General features: G+C 41.0%; 1 protein-coding gene across 1 annotated transcript; it reads right to left on the bottom strand.

The window, feature by feature from the left end:
- Positions 1 to 1412: 1412 nt before the first annotated feature.
- LOC124646732 (probable transmembrane GTPase FZO-like, chloroplastic) lies at positions 1413 to 9275 on the bottom strand. Its single transcript, XM_047186809.1, is given in 14 exon segments — positions 1413 to 1969; positions 2091 to 2206; positions 2902 to 3132; positions 3797 to 3964; positions 4534 to 4977; positions 5080 to 5166; positions 5500 to 5631; positions 6164 to 6361; positions 7240 to 7308; positions 7429 to 7991; positions 8503 to 8966; positions 8968 to 9013; positions 9016 to 9080; positions 9250 to 9275. Coding segments are annotated over 14 exon segments (2892 nt in total). The 3' UTR covers positions 1413 to 1686.
- Between the last annotated feature and the right edge of the window lie 10059 nt (positions 9276 to 19334).

Genomic DNA, 19334 nt, shown 5'->3' with positions numbered 1-19334 from the left:
TTGGTGGTACCGAGTACCGACCTATTCATGCTTTTGCATATCTTAAATGAAAGCATGTTCGAGCACTTGCCTGCTTTTGCCTTCTTAAGCAAAAGAGAATGTACGTTCATAACTCTTTGGGGCTGAGAAAATGGCTGGACAATGTTGCTCAAGAGAGATGACATCAGAGAAGGGCCTCCCTATCCGTTGATATTTGGTGCTGAATCAGTAGGTTCCTTTGACAATTGACGATTTGACGTCGTGATGTTCGTTCTCCCTTTTGACACCTGTGGTGCGGAATAACTTTGCTCTATGATGCAGTTCTTCACTTAATCTGGAGAAAAGTTACAAGCAGGTAGCGGTCGCGAGGTCGTAGTTAGATAGTTTGGGTCTTATGTATTGCAAATTTAGAATCACTTCAATGGTGTTACTGTGATAAATGAATGGTAAAATGAAATCCTTTTGAGGAAGGAAAAAATCATTATATGGTGCAGAATCGAGATGCAGGCAGCCGCTTAACTGATTTGGAGCTCAAAACCACAGCCTGTGTAACAAGTAGACAAAGCCTAGCTATATGGACGGCTGAGCACCATGCAAAAGTATTATATCTTCGTTAGCTAGGAAACTTGTTTGTCCCCCAAAAATCAAAAGCGCAGCCCAACTAGCTAGTCACCTGCCCCTTCAAAGTTGAAACACCGCATGTTCACCAGTTCAGCCTCCGCAGGCCGAATGATGTCAACTTAAGCGCCTTTTGAGCTGATTTAAACAATGGCGGGAACCTTTCTGCGCGCCGTGCTTTGAACGTGTCCAGCTATCCAGCAACCGCAACCGTGCACAGCAGCTTCTCCTCAGGCCATCGCACATTGCGGCCTACAATTTGTAGCGTTAATTTAAGCAGGTAAAGTTTATGCTAGCTGATGATGCTGTAAGGAAGAAAAAGCTAATTAGACTAGAAGACATGCTTAGGTGACATTTTTATAAACAAGGGCAAGTAGATGGAATTTATACTTGGGAACTAGGCACGCCACTATGTTCAAGTACCATCAAAAAATCAACTGCTTGTTAATCAATCTGTGCTTTGACATAAATAAATCTTCCATCACGTACTGGTACTTGATTATTGGTCTTTTAGTTCCCTTTTCCAACCCTAGAGAAAGAATAAGCTCAGTGTTCGACATCTGTTCTCAACAAGCTGCCCTTTTCCAATCCTGGAGAAAGAATAAGTTCAGTACTATTTGACATCTGTTTTATAATCCGTACAAGTTTGTTTCTGCGTCATGTTTACAGGGAATCGATTCACCTGTAATAAAAAATATCGAGACAACGTATAACAGCCGCCAGATTTGGGGGTAGATGCATCCAGCTGGAAGAGTTCTGCACTGTAAAGGAAAAAAAATGCTGGAAGAATCCTGAGTTAATATATGAATCAGCAATTGACATTAATAACAGACTGATTTCTAACATTTCCATAGAGCAGTAGGGTACCGATGTGGTCCATTACAATTTACACAGCTCGTGTGCAGGCCCTCTGTGCTTCACTGAACTTGTGGCATTTGGTTGGAAAGTACAACATATATATACTACACACATATCTATCCTACAACAACTGCCCTACACCAGCATCATCACAGTACAACACCAAAAAAAATTGATGAGCGCGTGTAAGTGCAAACAAACAAAGAAAACGTCAACAAAAACGTAATGCTGTTATAATCCATGGAGATTTTGGATGTCGACTTTCAAACTTTGGAGCTTACGCTCGCCATCAGACAACTCACTCTGAACACCCTGCAGCCAATCTATTTTTCGCTGGCACGCATCCTGGTATGGTTTACTGGCAACGTCGACAAATTGGACAAGCTTGCTAGCACTCTGAGATATATCCTTCTGAATAGCTTCATCAACTTTACGAGATAGTTCATCCGCAGCCTTGCTGACCTTCTCTACCGCAAGTTTCCGTCGACCAGGGAAGTTAGATATTGCAAAAAATCTGAAAAAAGGACCAATGCATAGTAGATTAATACACATATAGTTAAGTATGAGCTCATCCCATGCACTCCAAACATATCTTCTAAAGGTGTGATTTATAATTAGTATCAACCAAAAATTACCCGCCAGCTGAGCAAAGAGCAAGAGCAAGTAGATCTTCGAGCGTAGTTGTCAGAACAGAGGTTAAAAGAGATGCTGACAGTCCAGCGACACCAAGCCCTCCAAAAGTTCCTGTAGCCTTCATCACGACATAATAACAGAGCTCAGAATAGTAAGCACCCATGGAAGTATAAGTACAAAAAAAAAACAGAGACAACCTCTAAAGTAGACACACCGAAGACTAAACTCATAATAGAGCAACCAGCAGTATGAACTTTGAAGTCTTTTCAAAGTACTTTTAAGAATTGTTTGCAAGATATAAGGTGCAGATGTTTTTCATATGCTACTCTTTTTTCTTCTCATGAAACATTTACTTACAACAACCCACTCGAAGCACTCTCCTACTCTTCCAAACAAAAATTAAGTACGATAGTTCAGTAATCTCCCGATGCGCCCTCCTCAAACGTGTAATCTCCTTGATCCGTGTGCATAGTCAAAACAGGGCCAAGTCACCAACTTAAAATTCCGCATGCTCGACTTAATGAGGGAGGTGCATTAGACTTGACTTTTTTTTGCGGTACATCTAATTACATCTGATCATTCAGAATACTCATATGTACTCACATAATCCACTAAACAATAGAAGCTGGGTTGTGACTAATTCTCTGAAGGCCAGTCTAATGTACAAGTTTTCCTTTACATACATTCCTTTGCGTTTTCATTTTTGTCTTCGTATTAAAGTTCTCCATTCAGACAAACTTACTGTAATGTTTAGGAAATGAAACAAAAGTGTACACAAAGAAAGGGACAAACTATAAACGTTAGTAGACATACCACTGCACGAATTTCTTCTTCGAAAACCTTAGCAGCAGCACTAGCACTGAAACCATTCAGTGCCTTGATGCTGAGTTTCTCTCCCTCATTAACAAGCCCATTTGGATCTGATGGGAGCCTTTCTTCCTGAGTAATCAATGAATCCCATCTTTCGTGGAAACATTCCAGATACAAATTTGCTTCACGGGTATTGCTAGAACTCAACCATGTTGAATATTCACTCAGTAAATCCTATAAAAGAGAAAGAAATATTTATTCTCATCACATGAAAAAATAAGCATCCTGAAGTAAATAATAATAAATGTACCTAAAACAAGAATAATACTGAACAAAATATTACAAGGCTTAATACATGTAAAAAAATGCTGCAATATTGGGACACCAAATGAAATCAACTCATTTGAGAAGCTTCGACAAATCAGATGGACATGCAAAACCCATGTCTAGAAGAAACATAATTGTGTGGCCTGCAGATTGTCTAGACGATGATCTTCTAAGCCCAACTAATATTGCTGGAGGTAATCAGTCAAACTTTCACTAGTCAAGCCAGTGAGCAAAAGATATGCCGTAAACAAACTCAAGATGTACTGACAAGCCAGATTCCACCTTTTCAACTTGGCTAGTTTTTATGGTTAGTTCCAAGTTCCAGCTGTCTATTGGTTCCTCTAATTAGGAATGTTCAGCTAATATATTGCATCCAGTATGTTGTAGCTGGATGCGAAGCAATAGGTAACAAAGTGGGCAGTAGAACAGTTCCCTGTCTGGTTTTTTACAGCAATGTTGGAGAAAATTCAGGTATGAACAGTACGCGAATAAATCTGGAGAAACATTTAAGTTGTAAGAAATAACTTCATCCACTTTGGATATGATAAAGGTAGTTGAATGCGAAACGTACGACTGCATCATCGAGGGCAGGACTCAGAATATCATTTTGAACAAATGATGTGGCTTTGGCGGAAGGGCCTTTTTCTCCCGTAAGCATGTATGTAAAAATAAGGTCAATATTTGACAACTGAAGCGTAGATTCCATGAGGGTTATAGCTCGACTTTTTGCTCTCTCGATCTGCATGAACCAAGAAACAGAAACAAATTCTCAATCAGCAGGTAGAAAACATATTAAGGATGCATAGTTTTGTTATCATCAAATGACAATTTTTTTCAATAAAGGGAATATATTAATATCGAAAGATACATCAAATGTCAATGGTAGGTAAGAAACACGAATATAAATTATCACTTTACATTTACGCATATCAATCACACCAAGAAAACTAAGGTCTCAGTTGAAGGCAATGGCAGAAAATGACTAAACTACCACTATGATCTCATTTTCACAACAATTCGTGACATGAAGTTAGGAAATAACGAGTACAATTAGGTGTGTGGACACAAACAACATGGCACCTACTAACGGGAAATACAAGGCATGTATTTGTAGAAATGTCGTGGAGAGAAAAGAAATTAGCAAAAAGCACAAAAGCATCATCAAATTAGTATGTATGCTATTATTTTACATCAACCAAGAAAACTAAAAGCAGCATGCCTTTATTTTCCAAAGTGGTGAGCATATCACCACAGAACTCCCAAAACAATTAAGGGTAAAGCAAAATTAGTCAGATTTGAAACACCTACAAGAGATGAAATCTGCTTCTGCCAGGAATAGCTGTCAGCCTCAATTTTCTCAGCATAGTTTTTTGCACCAGAAACAAGATCTCTGATGGATGTCAAGTCATCAATAGCCTTTTCATATTCTAGTTTCACAAGTCTTTGACATGAAGTTAGCAAACGGTCTGCAATTCCAATTGGTGTTTCAAGTTTCAGCCGGACCCTTTCCTTCCCATTATCTGTTGATCCATCTAAAAAGCTCAATAGGTAATGCTCAAGATCATAGAACTTGCTGCTTCTCCATCTAGGATCACTTGACAAAACTTCCCCATAATGCTCTCTACCATTGTTTTTTGAATATGAAAGTTTGACTTCCAGAGCAGAACGTGAAGATACAGGAAACAGTGTTACATCCTCGGTGTTGAGCAATTTTCTTGCATTTTCCTTGATAAAGAAACTGGCCTCTTCAAGCTACAATGGATTGAGAAGCAAACCCACAAGATCAGCGAAATGGCAAATACGAAAATACTGTTATGCTGAGATTTTTTAACACGGAAGATATAAGTATCAAACCTCGTCACTGTTCCGATAGAGGTCCAATTTGTTTAGAACAAATACAACTTTCTTCTTCCACTGCTGGACATACTGGAGAAATCCGACCTAGAAGTTCAGAACAACCACTTTAGCTTTATTAGGAAGTACAAAAATACAATACATCCTCAAAAAGATAAATCAAAATTCTAGAATAAGAGGCTTTTGTAAACCAAGATCCAGCATCTCCAATGACATGGATCGTCCTTCTCATTTTTGGTTTCGTGGGGATAGAGGTCTTTGTTTTGTAGATATAATATTTGGATCGGTCGGTATTGGTGCCTTTTTGCATATTTCAGTTTTTTCTAGCAAAAATTCAAGAATTTCTTTCTCATAAAGGTACAAAACAAGAAATTTGAACTATGTTCAAATATTAGAAATAGAAAAAAAAATCTTTCTTACCTCACTCTCAGTCAATGGTCTATCTGATGAAAGGACAAAGAGTATTAAGTCAGCTCGTGGCACGTATTCTTCAGTGAGTCGCTGTTGCCTCTGGAGAATAACATTTGTTCCTGGTGTATCGACTAGGTTCATCTGTTCAATAGTACAATGAGAAGGAAGATCGCATGAACAAGGTTCTGAAGTGAGGAAAAAAGGAAAATGTACTGCTAATTTGGCTTCGCATCTAGGCAGCTATGTGACATAGACCACTAAGAGCAGATAAGGTGGAATAGGACTGCCACTGCTTTTGGCACTTTATTTAAAATGAATCAATTGCTGAACTGCAGCGAATTCGATACAAGTAACAAATAGGGTGTGTTTTGTGAGAACTACAGCATGCTGTAGGAGAAAGAGCTTTGTTCCTGATAAATCATCCATATTCCTTTAGACTCACAAAATGCTTCCTCAGAACTAATATACTTCGAGCTTTCCAGTGGATGTAAAGAGGATATCCATTATTTCCCTATCTTTATTTAGCCAACATAGTATTGGATAAAAGGCTAGGACCTCTAGTGAATGGAATTGGAGGAAACAAGGTGCAAGAATTTTAGAATTAAAATTGCATAGCATACTCCTCTGAGATAAGCAAGAGTATCAGCATGATTGCAGTTCAGTTTGTGTTTACCTCCTTTAAAATTGGAGCCGATAAATAGCATGTGAATTGACCATCTGGGTGCCTCTCACAACGTTCTATGCTTTCAGAATCAACCTCTGAATACGACAGCAGTGTGATCTCATTTGTCGTGGGTACAACTCCTTCCTGAAGATACTTCCTTCCAAGTAGAGCATTTATGAAAGTTGATTTTCCCGAGTTAAATTCTCCCTGTGATACGTTGCAGGAAATCCGGATTAGTGTTTGTAAGATTAATAAACAAGCCAGTACATAAGAAAAGATAAATGACTTAAAGATTATGGAGAAAATAGTCAATTTTATTTGTAGTGAATTAGAAGGTACACTCGCTTTTCAATTCACATAAAATGGTATTGCATGACAACAAATAAGACCAACAAGTCAGCTTATGCAACTCTAGAATGGAACCTGTGCTGTCACCACTATGATTAGATGACAATCTGATTATGTCTTATAGTACCAGCACCAGAAATCTAATGAGCTTTGTGTTGGTTTATGCAAATGCCTAACCATAAAGGATGTAAATAGTTGAATGAGGATGTTAATGAGCGGATTCTCAAAAGATTTGAAGAGTGGATCTCATTACTATATGAAAGAACAGAGTTGAAAGAATTTTTTTTTCATACAGAAGGAAGATCGAAAACGAAGAAAGAAATTTGAGGTTTCAGCCACCTTTCCTGAGACAAGAAAAAAGGCGGCTGATTCGACATGGTCATACATTTTGACAGCTCTAAAACAATAGACAGGTAATCCTTGGTGATCCTTGGTGGGAAAAACATGTTCATTGCTTCTTCATGGAAAATGCATAGTATGACTTGTCAAATTAATCACGGCACATCATCCATGGTTTAATCATTTATGACGCATCTCGGCAGTTTGTAAAGAAAAGATATGCCAAAGAACATTTACTTAAGTTAAGAAATTGTTTAGAACTTAAATTGGGGGGGCTTATACTGACAGAACATAGAGAGGCAGGGATTGCCGAACAGCTTGAATGAGGGTTATTTTTCCTCCACATATGAAGGCATGGATAATGTCATAATCAATACATAATGTAAACACAAAATTACCACAATAACCAACAAAAATGGCTCACTCAGGCGTGAAGCAGCATCAACTAGAAGTTCCGCCTCTTCCATCTGTGACAACGTATCAAAAATTATAATCAAGTGAAACATATTGTAGAGATGATGATATGAAATATATTGAGTTCATTCCAGGGATCTTCAACTACCAAATGTGTAACATTAGATGATCACCATTGGTGCTGCCTTGCGGATAACAGCAACAGCTTCACTGAGAATAGGCTTTTCCATCGCTATTAGCTGCATCACTCTTTCATCCAGTTTGGTAAATCCAGCAATTTTTGTCTTCTCACGGGTTAGGACCATTACATTATTTGTTTCTTCCAGCGTACTGGAAGAAGAGTAAGTGACTTGTGGTACACTATCAGCGGCACCCACTTTAATGAAATCCCTTTCTATGATATTGTCACCGAGATGTTGGATGCCAGCCAAAGACAGAACAACTCCAGAAGCGCCTGACTGGAGCAGCTTGGATGTGGTATCGGAATACGACCCTTCACTTTGTACATCGTTTAAAGTGAAGAAAACTGGAATCTTCACATGCTGGGCACCAGCATCATCAAAAACAGCCGAGAAGTCATCGGTCCCCGTATTTACGATAAGAAAATCAGCCCCTTCAGAACTTGTAGCGCTTCTTGCAGAGTCCGAAGACCGTATAGTTCTAGCGACAAGAGGGAGATATATGGAGTCGGAGTTGGATTTCATCATCATACTCCTTGCAACAATAGCAGGAATGCCTGCATCAAAAAAGAGACAAGAACTTCTTAAGAAAAAATTGTATGTTTCTGCAATGTAAAAAAAAATGTATAATAACTTCAAGCACAGGGAGCTGATGTATAGTGACTTCTGCAATGCTAAAAAAATGTGAAAATTTAATGTGGTCGATGATATAATAACTTACTGGTAGGCTAAAAAATGAGAAAATAAACTAAAGTGGTGCAAAATGTAAGTTCAAGCACAGGGAGCTGATGGAGCTTGGCGGCTTGGCGCAAAGAGAGTGTACGTTACTTTGTATGATATCTTTGTTGGTCTATCCCTCTTCTGGATAGGCACAATGTTTGGCAATTTGTAATTAACATTGTAATACATTCGACTATGTATGTATTTTCTTGATTCAGATTTCAGAGGCAGGGGTTTATAAAGCTTCCATTGTCTAAAGAAAAGTATGCCACATCCTGAACAACAAACTGTCCGTCCACAAAAGCAAGTAGCTAAGCAACACGAGCCGAGGAGAATTCAATGACCAACCATCGTCGGCTAGCACGACGCCGCTGGCCCCGACCGCCGAGGCGACGTCGACTCGCTCCGCGATCAGCAGGTAGGCGCGGTCCCCGACCGCCGCCTTGAGCGCGCGAGCGGCCTCGTACGCGCGGCCGCCGCCCTCCTCCCCGGCCTCGAGCACGACGATCCCCACGCCCCGCGCCACGGCGGCGGCCACCGCGTCGCCGGTCCCGAGCGCCTCGTCGACGCCAACGCGAAGGACGAGCGCCGGGACCTGGATCTCCGGCCGCTTGAAGCCGCCGGGGAACAGCGTCCTGGGCGGCTCCTTGGCGGAGCTGCTGGCATCGACGGCGCAGCGGTGGCGGGGGCGACGGCGTGGGAGGAGGAGGGGGTGGCAGGCGGCGGCCGGGCGCGGCAAGAAGAGGCGGATGGTGGCGGTGGCGGTGGAAGCGGCGAACATGGGGAGCGAGAGGGATGGGAGTGCCCGCGCGCGTGGACAGCGGAGCAGAGGTGAGGTGAGCAGTGGGAGGTGGCGGACTGAGTTTGTCGCGGATTTGGTTGGATAGGGTAGGAGCACGGCCGCAACGGCTGCAAGCGGGTGGTTTCTACCGGCCGGTCATACTAGTCGTTTGATTTGGATTCAAATGCCAAAAATATGAACATAAACTCTATGGATATTTAATTATTTGCCCTCGTTTCCTTACTTATGCTCACTTTTTCTCCCGCTCCAAATTTTTGCTCACTTTTCTCTATTTTTTTAGCTGAAACTCTCACAAATATTCATACCAGACGTTTGCCATCTTGACCGTTAACTCTGGCGAGTGGGGCCCGCGCTAACTGTGCATTGATCATTGCTTGTTGACTGGTGGGACCGCACGGAGAAACGTATTGGGCTTGTCTGAACCTGAAACGTTTCAGATTGAGATTGTTTGTATCCGCACCGCACCCGCCCGCCCCGCCCCCTCCGTCGGCGTCGTGTCGCGTCCGTCACCGTCGTTCCCTCCACCCTATGCCCCTATTTCGTTCGTCGGTGACGCCGCGTCTCCGCCAGTCTAACCCACCTTCCCGTCCGTGGGATTACGAAGCGACGTTGGATGAGGACGCGCGGAATGCCCTCGATCGTGGAGATGATTGGATCAAATTCGCCGCAGATAATTCATGGATTACACCTGGGTAAGCATCGTTTCCCCTCGAATTGATGTTCTAACTCGTATTATAGGTCGTATTTGACTTCTGATAGCTTGAATCTTCAAATTTTGCTGAATTTTCCCCGGCCTAACTGCAATCTTTGTTTGAACAAACTAGGATTGATCCGGCTGGCTTTCCGGTTGTCGATTAGAATGGAAACTAGTGTGTTGTGTGGTACTAGACCGCAATTGACTTCATTTTTCTATCAGAAAGTGGTAAAAACCAGCATGAATTTCAAAGATTTTCGAGCTGAGCTCCGTAACACCTTTCCCTGGAGCGAGGCCGATGTTGTTTGATGTCGTGCAGAGTATGCAGTTGGGAAACCCCAAGTGGAAGGTACGATGAGCACAGCAGCAAGTTTTTTCTCAGAAAGAAACCAAGGTTTAATCGATCAGTAGGAGAAAGAAATCACTTCTGAAGGTTGTTGTTGGCTGACTTTGACAGGGCGCACTACCGGTGTCAGCAACAACGTGGAACCTGCACACAACACAACCAAACTACTTTGCCACAACTTATAGTGAGGTTGTCAATCTCACTGGTTTTACTGAAAACAAAGGATTATACGTATAATGTGGAACGAGATGTTTTTTTGCAGTGAAATAAAGAGAACAGGTATTTGAAGTAGATGGTTTTATCAGTGTAAAGAAAGGATCGGGGTCCACATTTCACTAGAGGTGTCTCTCCATAAAGATAAATAACATGTTGGGTAAACAAATTACAGCTGGGCAGTTGATAGAATAAAGACCATACATGACAAGATGATTACTATGAGATTCATTTGGGCATTACAACAAGATTCATAGACCTAATCTAACTGCATCTATGACTAGTAATCCACCCTCAGGATATCATCCGAACAACTTTGGGTATTAAGTTGCAACCAACAGATTATTGCATTAAGTAAAGTGTGTAAAATAAATAATAAAATTATCCTTGGATAAAGCATTGTTGCTTTCTCCCTAGTAGAAACAACACATCTACAACCTTAGGACTTATTGTCACTCTCCAAGATTTATAGATGCATGAACCCACTATCGAGCATAAATACTCTCTCTTGGAGTCACAAGCACATACTTGGCTAGAGCATCTACTAGCAACGGAGAGCATGCAAGATCACAAGTAACATATAAAATAGGTCTATAATCAACTCAATCATAGTATTCAATGTTCATCGGATCCCAGCAAACACAATATGTAGCATTACATAAAGATGGCGGCGGCTACGGAACTTTTCGTGGATGGATACTCGGGTATTTAGGTTTTCCGATAATATTTTCAAAACAACTTTTCTGAAATACAAAAATAGCAGAAAACAGAAATTGGCACTATGACATCTTGTTAATAGGTTAGTTCCATAAAATGCATAAAAATACCACGAAGTGTAAACAAAACATATAGCAATTGGTGTAAAACAAGCATGGAGCATCAAAAATTATAGATACGTTTGCAACGTATCAGCATCCCCAAGCTTAACTCCTGCTCGTCCTCGAGTAGGTAAGTGATAACAAAAATAATTTTTGAGGTGACATGCAGCCAATCTTGATCAAATTATTGTAAAAGCATTGTAAGCTGAGATCAAAGTACTCTAAACATAGGCATGACAGATATAATTCTAACAATAGAACTTAGCAACTATGTTACAACATGAAAAGTAACTCAAATAAAAGATCATGAATAATAGTGCACTAAAAACAACTGTTTATTTTTTAGCATAGAGAAAACATAGCAAAGTGGTATTCAGCTTTTCCTTCATGGAATAGCAAAAAATAAATGCATAGGATACCTTTAAAGTTCAAAAGGGTGACTAGATACAAATAATTTCAGAACAAGCAATAACATAATTATGAATCAATCAATAATAAATCTTGGGACTATGCACATTATACTCAGAATGACAACTATGCTCTCTTAATTGGTGCATAATGTTAGAAGATGAAGACTCAACATAAAAGTAAAATAAAGACTCTTCGCAGAGGGAAGCAGAGATTACTCATGTGCTAGAGCTTTTTATTTTGAATAAAACAGAGGTGTTGAAAATGTAATTTGAGAGGTATGCATGTCTATGTCAACGACTGGTATCAAATGGTTTATCATCCTTTCATATCGTGACTTCAAGAGCGGCTCCCATATATTTCTCCTTTTGCACACCATTATTTAGGATCTCTCCAGTACATAGTGTGTGGAGCTTTATTTGTTTATTTTATATTTTTTTGTGGGCTAAGCACTGAATTGCCTTGCTCTTTTTGCAATATTAAGGACTAGCATATTATTTATGATAGTCAAGGTGTGAAGTCATGAAAAGACAATAAAACATTCAATACTTCCCCACGAGCTAAAACAGGAACACAAAACAGGTAATAATTTTTGAAGGTTTTAAAGATAGCACATAATCAATTTACTTTGGAGTGGCGGTGAAATACCACTGATACGTCTCCAACGTATCTATAATTTCTTATGTTCCATGCTTGTTTTATGACAATACCTACATGTTTTATTCATACTTTATAATGTTTTTATGTATTTTCTGGGACTAACCTATTAACAAGATGCCACAGTGCCAGTTCCTGTTTTCTGCTATTTTTGATTTCAGAAAAGTTAGTTTACGAATATTCTCGGAATTGCGCGAAACAAAAGGTCACGTCCCTATTTTTCCAGAAGCTTCACGGAGTCCGAAGGAGAGACGAAGGGGGGCCACGAGGCGGCCACACCATAGGGGGGCGCGGCCCCACCTATGGCCGCGCCACCATATGGGGTGGGCCCCTCGGGCGTCACCCGACTCTGCCCATTCGCCTATATAATCCTCCCGACGCGAAAACCCTACAACGGAGAGCCAGAATACCAGAACAGTTCCAGAGACACCGCTGATGTCTACGCCCCCTCCTTTTCCTGTAGACAGTGTTGGGCCTCCAAGAGCAGAGGTTTGTAGAACAGCAGCAAGTTTCCCTTAAGTGGATCACCCAAGGTTTATCGAACTCAGGGAGGAAGAGGTCAAAGATATCCCTCTCATGCAACCCTCCAACCACAAAGCAAGAAGTCTCTTGTGTCCCCAACACACCAAATAGGTGCACTAGTTCGGCGAAGAGATAGTGAAATACAGGTGGTATGAATAAATAGTAGCAACGGCACGAGAAAAGTGCTTTGCCCAGGACGATAAACAAGCAGTAGTAACGCAGCGGTAACGCGATAAAACGATAAACAAGCGGCGATAGCGATATTTAGGAACAAGGCCTAGGGATCATACTTTCACTAGTGGACACTCTCAACATTGATCACATAACAGAATAGATAAATGCATACTCTACACTCTTGTTGGATGATGAACACCATTGCGGAGGATTACACGAACCCTCAATGCCGGAGTTAACAAGCTCCACAATTCAATGTTCATATTTAAATAACCTTAGAGTGCATGAAAGATCAACACGACTAAACCAAGTACTAACATAGCATGCACACTGTCACCTTCATGCTAAGAAAGGAGGCATAGATCACATCAATACTATCATAGCAATAGTTAACTTCGCAATCTACAAGAGATCACAATCATAGCCTACGCCAAGTACTAACACGGATGCACACACTGTCACCATTACACCGTGCAGGAGGAATAAAACTACTTTAATAACATCACTAGAGTAGCACATAGAATAGTAGTGATACAAAACACATTGCAATCATAAAAAGATATAAATAAGCACTTCACTATGCCATTCATAACAGTGAATAAGTATTCTGTGAAATATAGCCTAAGTGACTCACACGGTGCACACACTGTCACCTTTACACACGTGGGACAAGGAGTCTCCGGAGATCACATAAGTAAAACTCACTTGACTAGCATAACGACATCTAGATTACAAGCATCATCATATGAATCTCAATCATGTAAGGCCGCTCATGAGATTATTGTATTGAAGTACATAGGAGAGAGATTAACCACATAGCTACCGGTACAGCCCCGAGCCTCGATGGAGAACTACTCCCTCCTCATGGGAGACGAGCAGCGTTGATGGAGATGGCGGTGGTGTCGATGGAGGAGCCTTCGGGGGCACTTCCCCGTCCCGGCGGCGTGCCGGAACAGAGACTCCTGTCCCCCAGATCTTGGCTTCGCGATGGCGGCGGCTCTGGAAGGTTTCTCGTACCGTGGCTTTTTCGTGTCGAGGTTTTAGGTCGAGGACCTTTATATAGGCGAAGAGGTGGCGTCAGAAGGTCAACGAGGCGACGACACCATAAGGCGGCGCGGCCAGGGCCTGGGCCGCGCCGGCCTATCATCTGGGGCCCCTGTGGCCCCCTGCGGCGACTCTCGGGTGTTCCGGATGCTTCCGGGGATTCTAAGATGCTTGGGCGTTGATTTCATCCGATTCCGAGAATATTTCCTTACTAGGATTTACGAAACCAAAAACAGCAGAAAACGACAAGCTGGCCCTTCGGCATCTCGTCAATAGGTTAGTTCCAGAAAACGCATAATTATGACATAAAGTGTGCATAAAACATGTAGATATCATCAATAATGTGGCATGGAACATAAGAAATTATCGAGACGTCGGAGACGTATCAGCATCCCCAAGCTTAGTTTCTGCTCGTCCCGAGCAGGTAAACGATAACAAAGATAATTTCTGGAGTGACATGCCATCATAACCTTGATCATACTATTGTAAACACATGTAATGAATGCAGCAATCCAAGACAATGGTAAATGACATGAGTAAACAAATGAACCATATAGCAAAGACTTTTCATGAATAGTACTTTCAAGACAAGCATCAATAAGTCTTGCATAAGAGTTAACTCATAAAGCAATAAATTCATAGTAAAGACATTGAAGCAACACAATGGAAGATTAAGTTTCAGCGGTTGCTTTCAACTTGTAATATGTATATCCCATGGATAGTGTCAATGTAAAGTAATATAACAAGTGCAATATGCAAGTATGTAGGAATCAATGCATAGTTCACACAAGTGTTTGCTTCTTGAGGTGGAGAGAAATAGGTGAACTGACTCAACATAAAAAGTAAAAGAAAGGCCCTTCGCAGAGGGAAGCATTGATTGCTATATTTGTGCTAGAGCTTTTATTTTGAAAACATAAAGAGAGCATAGAAATAAACTTTTGAGAGGTGTATGTTGTTGTCAACGAATGGTAGCGAGTACTCTAACCCCCTTGCCAGACAAACCTTCAAAGAGCGGCTCCCATTTTATTTTATTTTTGGGTGGCACTCCTTCCAACCTTTCTTTCACAAACCATGGCTAACCGAATCCTCGGGTGCACTGCCAACAATCTCATACCATGAAGGAGTGCCTTTTTATTTTAGTTTTATTATGATGACACTCCTCCCAACCTTTGCTTACACAAGCCATGGCTAACCGAATCCTTCGGGTGCCAGTCCAACAATCACATACCATGGAGGAGTGTCTATTTTTGTTAATTAATTTGGGACTGGGAATCCCGTTGCCGGCTCTTTTTGCAAAATTATTGGATAAGCGGATGAAGCCACTAGTCCATTGGTGAAAGTTGCCCAACAAGATTGAAAGATAAACACCACATACTTCCTCATGAGCTATAAAACATTGACACAAATAAGAGGTAATAAATTTTGAATTGTTTAAAGGTAGCACTCAAGCAATTTACTTTGGAATGGCGGAGAAATACCATGTAGTAGGTAGGTATGGTGGACACAAATGGCATAGTGGTTGGCTCAAGTATTTGGATGCATGAGAAGTATTCCCTCTCGATACAAGGTTTAGGCTAGCAAGGCTATTTGAAACAAACACAAGGATGAACCGGTGCAGCAAAACTCACATAAAAGACATATTGTAAACATTATAAGACTCTACACCGTCTTCCTTGTTGTTCAAACTCAATACTAGAAATTATCTAGATTTTAGAGAGACCAATTATGCAAACCAAATTTTAGCAAGCTCTATGTATTTCTTCATTAATAAGTGCAAAGTATATGATGCAAGAGCTTAAACAAGAGCACAACAATTGCCAAGTATCACATTATCCAAGACATTATAGCAATTACTACATGTAGCATTTTCCAATTCCAACCATATAACAATTTAACGAAGCAGTTTCAACCTTCGCCATGAATACTAAAAGCTAAGAACACATGTGTTCATATGAACCAGCGGAGCGTGTCTCTCTCCCACACAAGCATTTATTCAAACAAAAACAAAAACAAAAGCACACAGACGCTCCAAGTAAAGTACATAAGATGTGACCGAATAAAAATATAGTTTCAAGAGAAGGAACCTGATAATTTGTCGATGAAGAAGGGGATGCCCAAGGCATCCCCAAGCTTAGATGCTTGAGTCTTCTTGAAATATGCAGGGATGAACCACCGGGGCATCCCCAAGCTTAGACTTTTCACTCTTCTTGATCATATTGTATCATCCTCCTCTCTTGACCCTTGAAAACTTCCTTCACACCAAACTCGAAACAAACTCATTAGAGGGTTAGTGCATAATCAAAAACTCACATATTCAGAGGTGACACAATCATTCTTAACACTTCTGGACATTGCCCAACGCTACTGGAAGTCAATGGAACAAAGAAATCCATCCCACATAGCAAAAGAGGCAATGCGAAATAAAAGGCAGAATCTGTCAAAACAGAACAGTCCGTAAAGACGAATTTTATTGGGGCACCAGACTTGCTCAAATGAAAATTCTCAAATTGAATGAAAGTTGAGTACATATCTGAGGATCACTCACGTAAATTGGCATAGTTTTCTGAGTTACCTACAGAGAATTTTGCCCAGATTCGTGACAGCAAAGAAATCTGTTTACTGCGCAGTAATCCAAATCTAGTATGAACTTTTCTATCAACGACTTTACTTGGCACAACAAAACACAAAACTAAGATAAGGAGAGGTTGCTACAGTAGTAAACAACTTCCAAGACACAAATATAAAACAAAGTACTGTAGCAAAATAACACATGGGTTATCTCCCAAGAAGTTCTTTCTTTATAGCCATTAAGATGGGCTCAGCAGTTTTAATGATGCACTCGCAAGAAATAGTAGTTGAAGCAAAAGAGAGCATCAAGAAGCAAATTCAAAACACATTTAAGTCTAACATGCTTCCTATGCATAGGAATCTTGTAAATAAACAAGTTCATGAAGAGCAAAGTAACAAGCATAGGAAGATAAAACAAGTGTAGCTTCAAAAATTTCAGCACATAGAGAGGTGTTTTAGTAACATGAAAATTTCTACAACCATATTTTCCTCTCTCATAATAACTTTCAGTAGCATCATGAGCAAACTCAACAATATAACTATCACATAAAGCATTCTTATCATGAGTCTCATGCATGAAATTATTACTCTCCACATAGGCATAATCAATTTTATTAGTAATAGCGGGAGCAAATTCAACAAAGTAGCTATCATTATTATTCTCATCATCAAATATAGGAGGCATATTATAATCATAATTAAATTTATCCTCCATAACAGGCGGTAACAAAAGACTACTATCATTATAATCATCATAAATAGGAGGCAAAGTATCATCAAAGTAAATTTCCTCCTCAATGCTTGGGGGACTAAAAAGATCATGCTCATCAAAACCAGCTTCCCCAAGCTTAGAATTTTCCATAGCATTAGCAACAATAGTGTTCAAAGCATTCATATTGATAACATTCCCATTAGCATGCATATAATGTTCCATGGGTTTTTTAATTCTCTCTTCAAACACATCATGTCCTAATTCAAGATAGAGTTCATAAAGATCTCTCATATTTTTGTTGTTTTCCATTATGCCTAACTAGTGTAAACAAGAAACAAAAAGTTGTAATTGCAGGATCTAAAGGAAATAGCTTTGAGCACAAACACAACGGCGCCAGAAAAGTACTTAACCTGGAACTGGAGTATGAGTGCCTTTTACCTTTCCTCCCCGGCAACGGCGCCAGAAAATAGCTTGATGTCTACGCCCCCTCCTTTTCCTGTAGACAGTGTTGGGCCTCCAAGAGCAGAGGTTTGTAGAACAGCAGCAAGTTTCCCTTAAGTGGATCACCCAAGGTTTATCGAACTCGGGGAGGAAGAGGTCAAAGATATCCCTCTCATGCAACCCCGCAACCACAAAGCAAGAAGTCTCTTGTGTCCCCAACACACCAAATAGGTGCACTAGTTCGGTGAAGAGATAGTGAAATACAGGTGGTATGAATAAATAGTAGCAACGGCACCGAGAAAAGTGCTTTGCCCGGGACGAGTAAACAAGCAGTAGTAACGCAGCGAGTAGTAACGCGATAGAAACGAGTAAACAAGCGGCGATAGCGATATTTAGGAACAAGGCCTAGGGATCATACTTTCACTAGTGGACACTCTCAACATTGATCACATAACGGAATAGATAAATGCATACTCTACACTCTTGTTGGATGATGAACACCATTGCGTAGGATTACACGAACCCTCAATGCCGGAGTTAACAAGCTCCACAATTCAATGTTCATATTTAAATAACCTTAGAGTGCATGAAAGATCAACACGACTAAACCAAGTACTAACATAGCATGCACACTTGTCACCTTCATGCTAAGAAAGGAGGCATAGATCACATCAATACTATCATAGCAATAGTTAACTTCGCAATCTACAAGAGATCACAATCATAGCCTACGCCAAGTACTAACACGGATGCACACACTTGTCACCATTACACCGTGCGGGAGGAATAAAACTACTTTAATAACATCACTAGAGTAGCACATAGAATAGTAGTGATACAAAACACATTGCAATCATAAAGAGATATAAATAAGCACTTCACTATGCCATTCATAACAGTGAATAAGTATTCTGTGAAATATAGCCTAAGAGACCCACACGGTGCACACATTGTCACCTTTACACACGTGGGACAAGGAGTCTCCGGAGATCACATAAGTAAAACTCACTTGACTAGCATAACGACATCTAGATTACAAGCATCATCATATGAATCTCAATCATGTAAGGCAGCTCATGAGATTATTGTATTGAAGTACATAGGAGAGAGATTAACCACATAGCTACCGGTACAGCCCCGAGCATCGATGGAGAACTACTCCCTCCTCATGGGAGACAGCAATGTTGATGGAGATGGCGGTGGTGTCGATGGAGGAGCCTTCCGGGGGCACTTCCCCATCCCGGCGGCGTGCCAGAACAGAGACTCCTGTCCCCCAGATCTTGGCTTCGCGATGGCGGCGGCTCTGGAAGGTTTCTCGTACCGTGGCTTTTTCGTGTCGAGGTTTTAGGTCGAGGACCTTTATATAGGCGAAGAGGCGGCGTCAGAAGGTCAACGAGGCGACAACACCATAAGGCGGCGCGGCCAGGGCCTGGGCCGCGCCGGCCTATCATCTGGGGCCCCTGTGGCCCCCCTCTGGCGAATCTCGGGTGTTCTGGATGCTTCCGGGGATTCTAAAATGCTGGGCGTTGATTTCATCCGATTCCGAGAATATTTCCTTACTAGGATTTCTGAAACCAAAAACAGCAGAAAACAAAGAATCGGCCCTTCGGCATCTCGTCAATAGGTTAGTTCCAGAAAACGCATAATTATGACATAAAGTGTGCATAAAACATGTAGATATCATCAATAATGTGGCATGGAACATAAGAAATTATCGATACGTCGGAGACGTATCAGCCGCCGCCGTCAACCCTATCTCGGGGGGTTCAGAAGATCTCCTC

This window comes from Lolium rigidum, chromosome 4 (assembly GCF_022539505.1).
Source record: "Lolium rigidum isolate FL_2022 chromosome 4, APGP_CSIRO_Lrig_0.1, whole genome shotgun sequence".
In the NCBI taxonomy this organism is placed as follows: domain Eukaryota; kingdom Viridiplantae; phylum Streptophyta; class Magnoliopsida; order Poales; family Poaceae; genus Lolium; species Lolium rigidum.
This window is presented reverse-complemented; position numbering and strand designations above follow the sequence as displayed.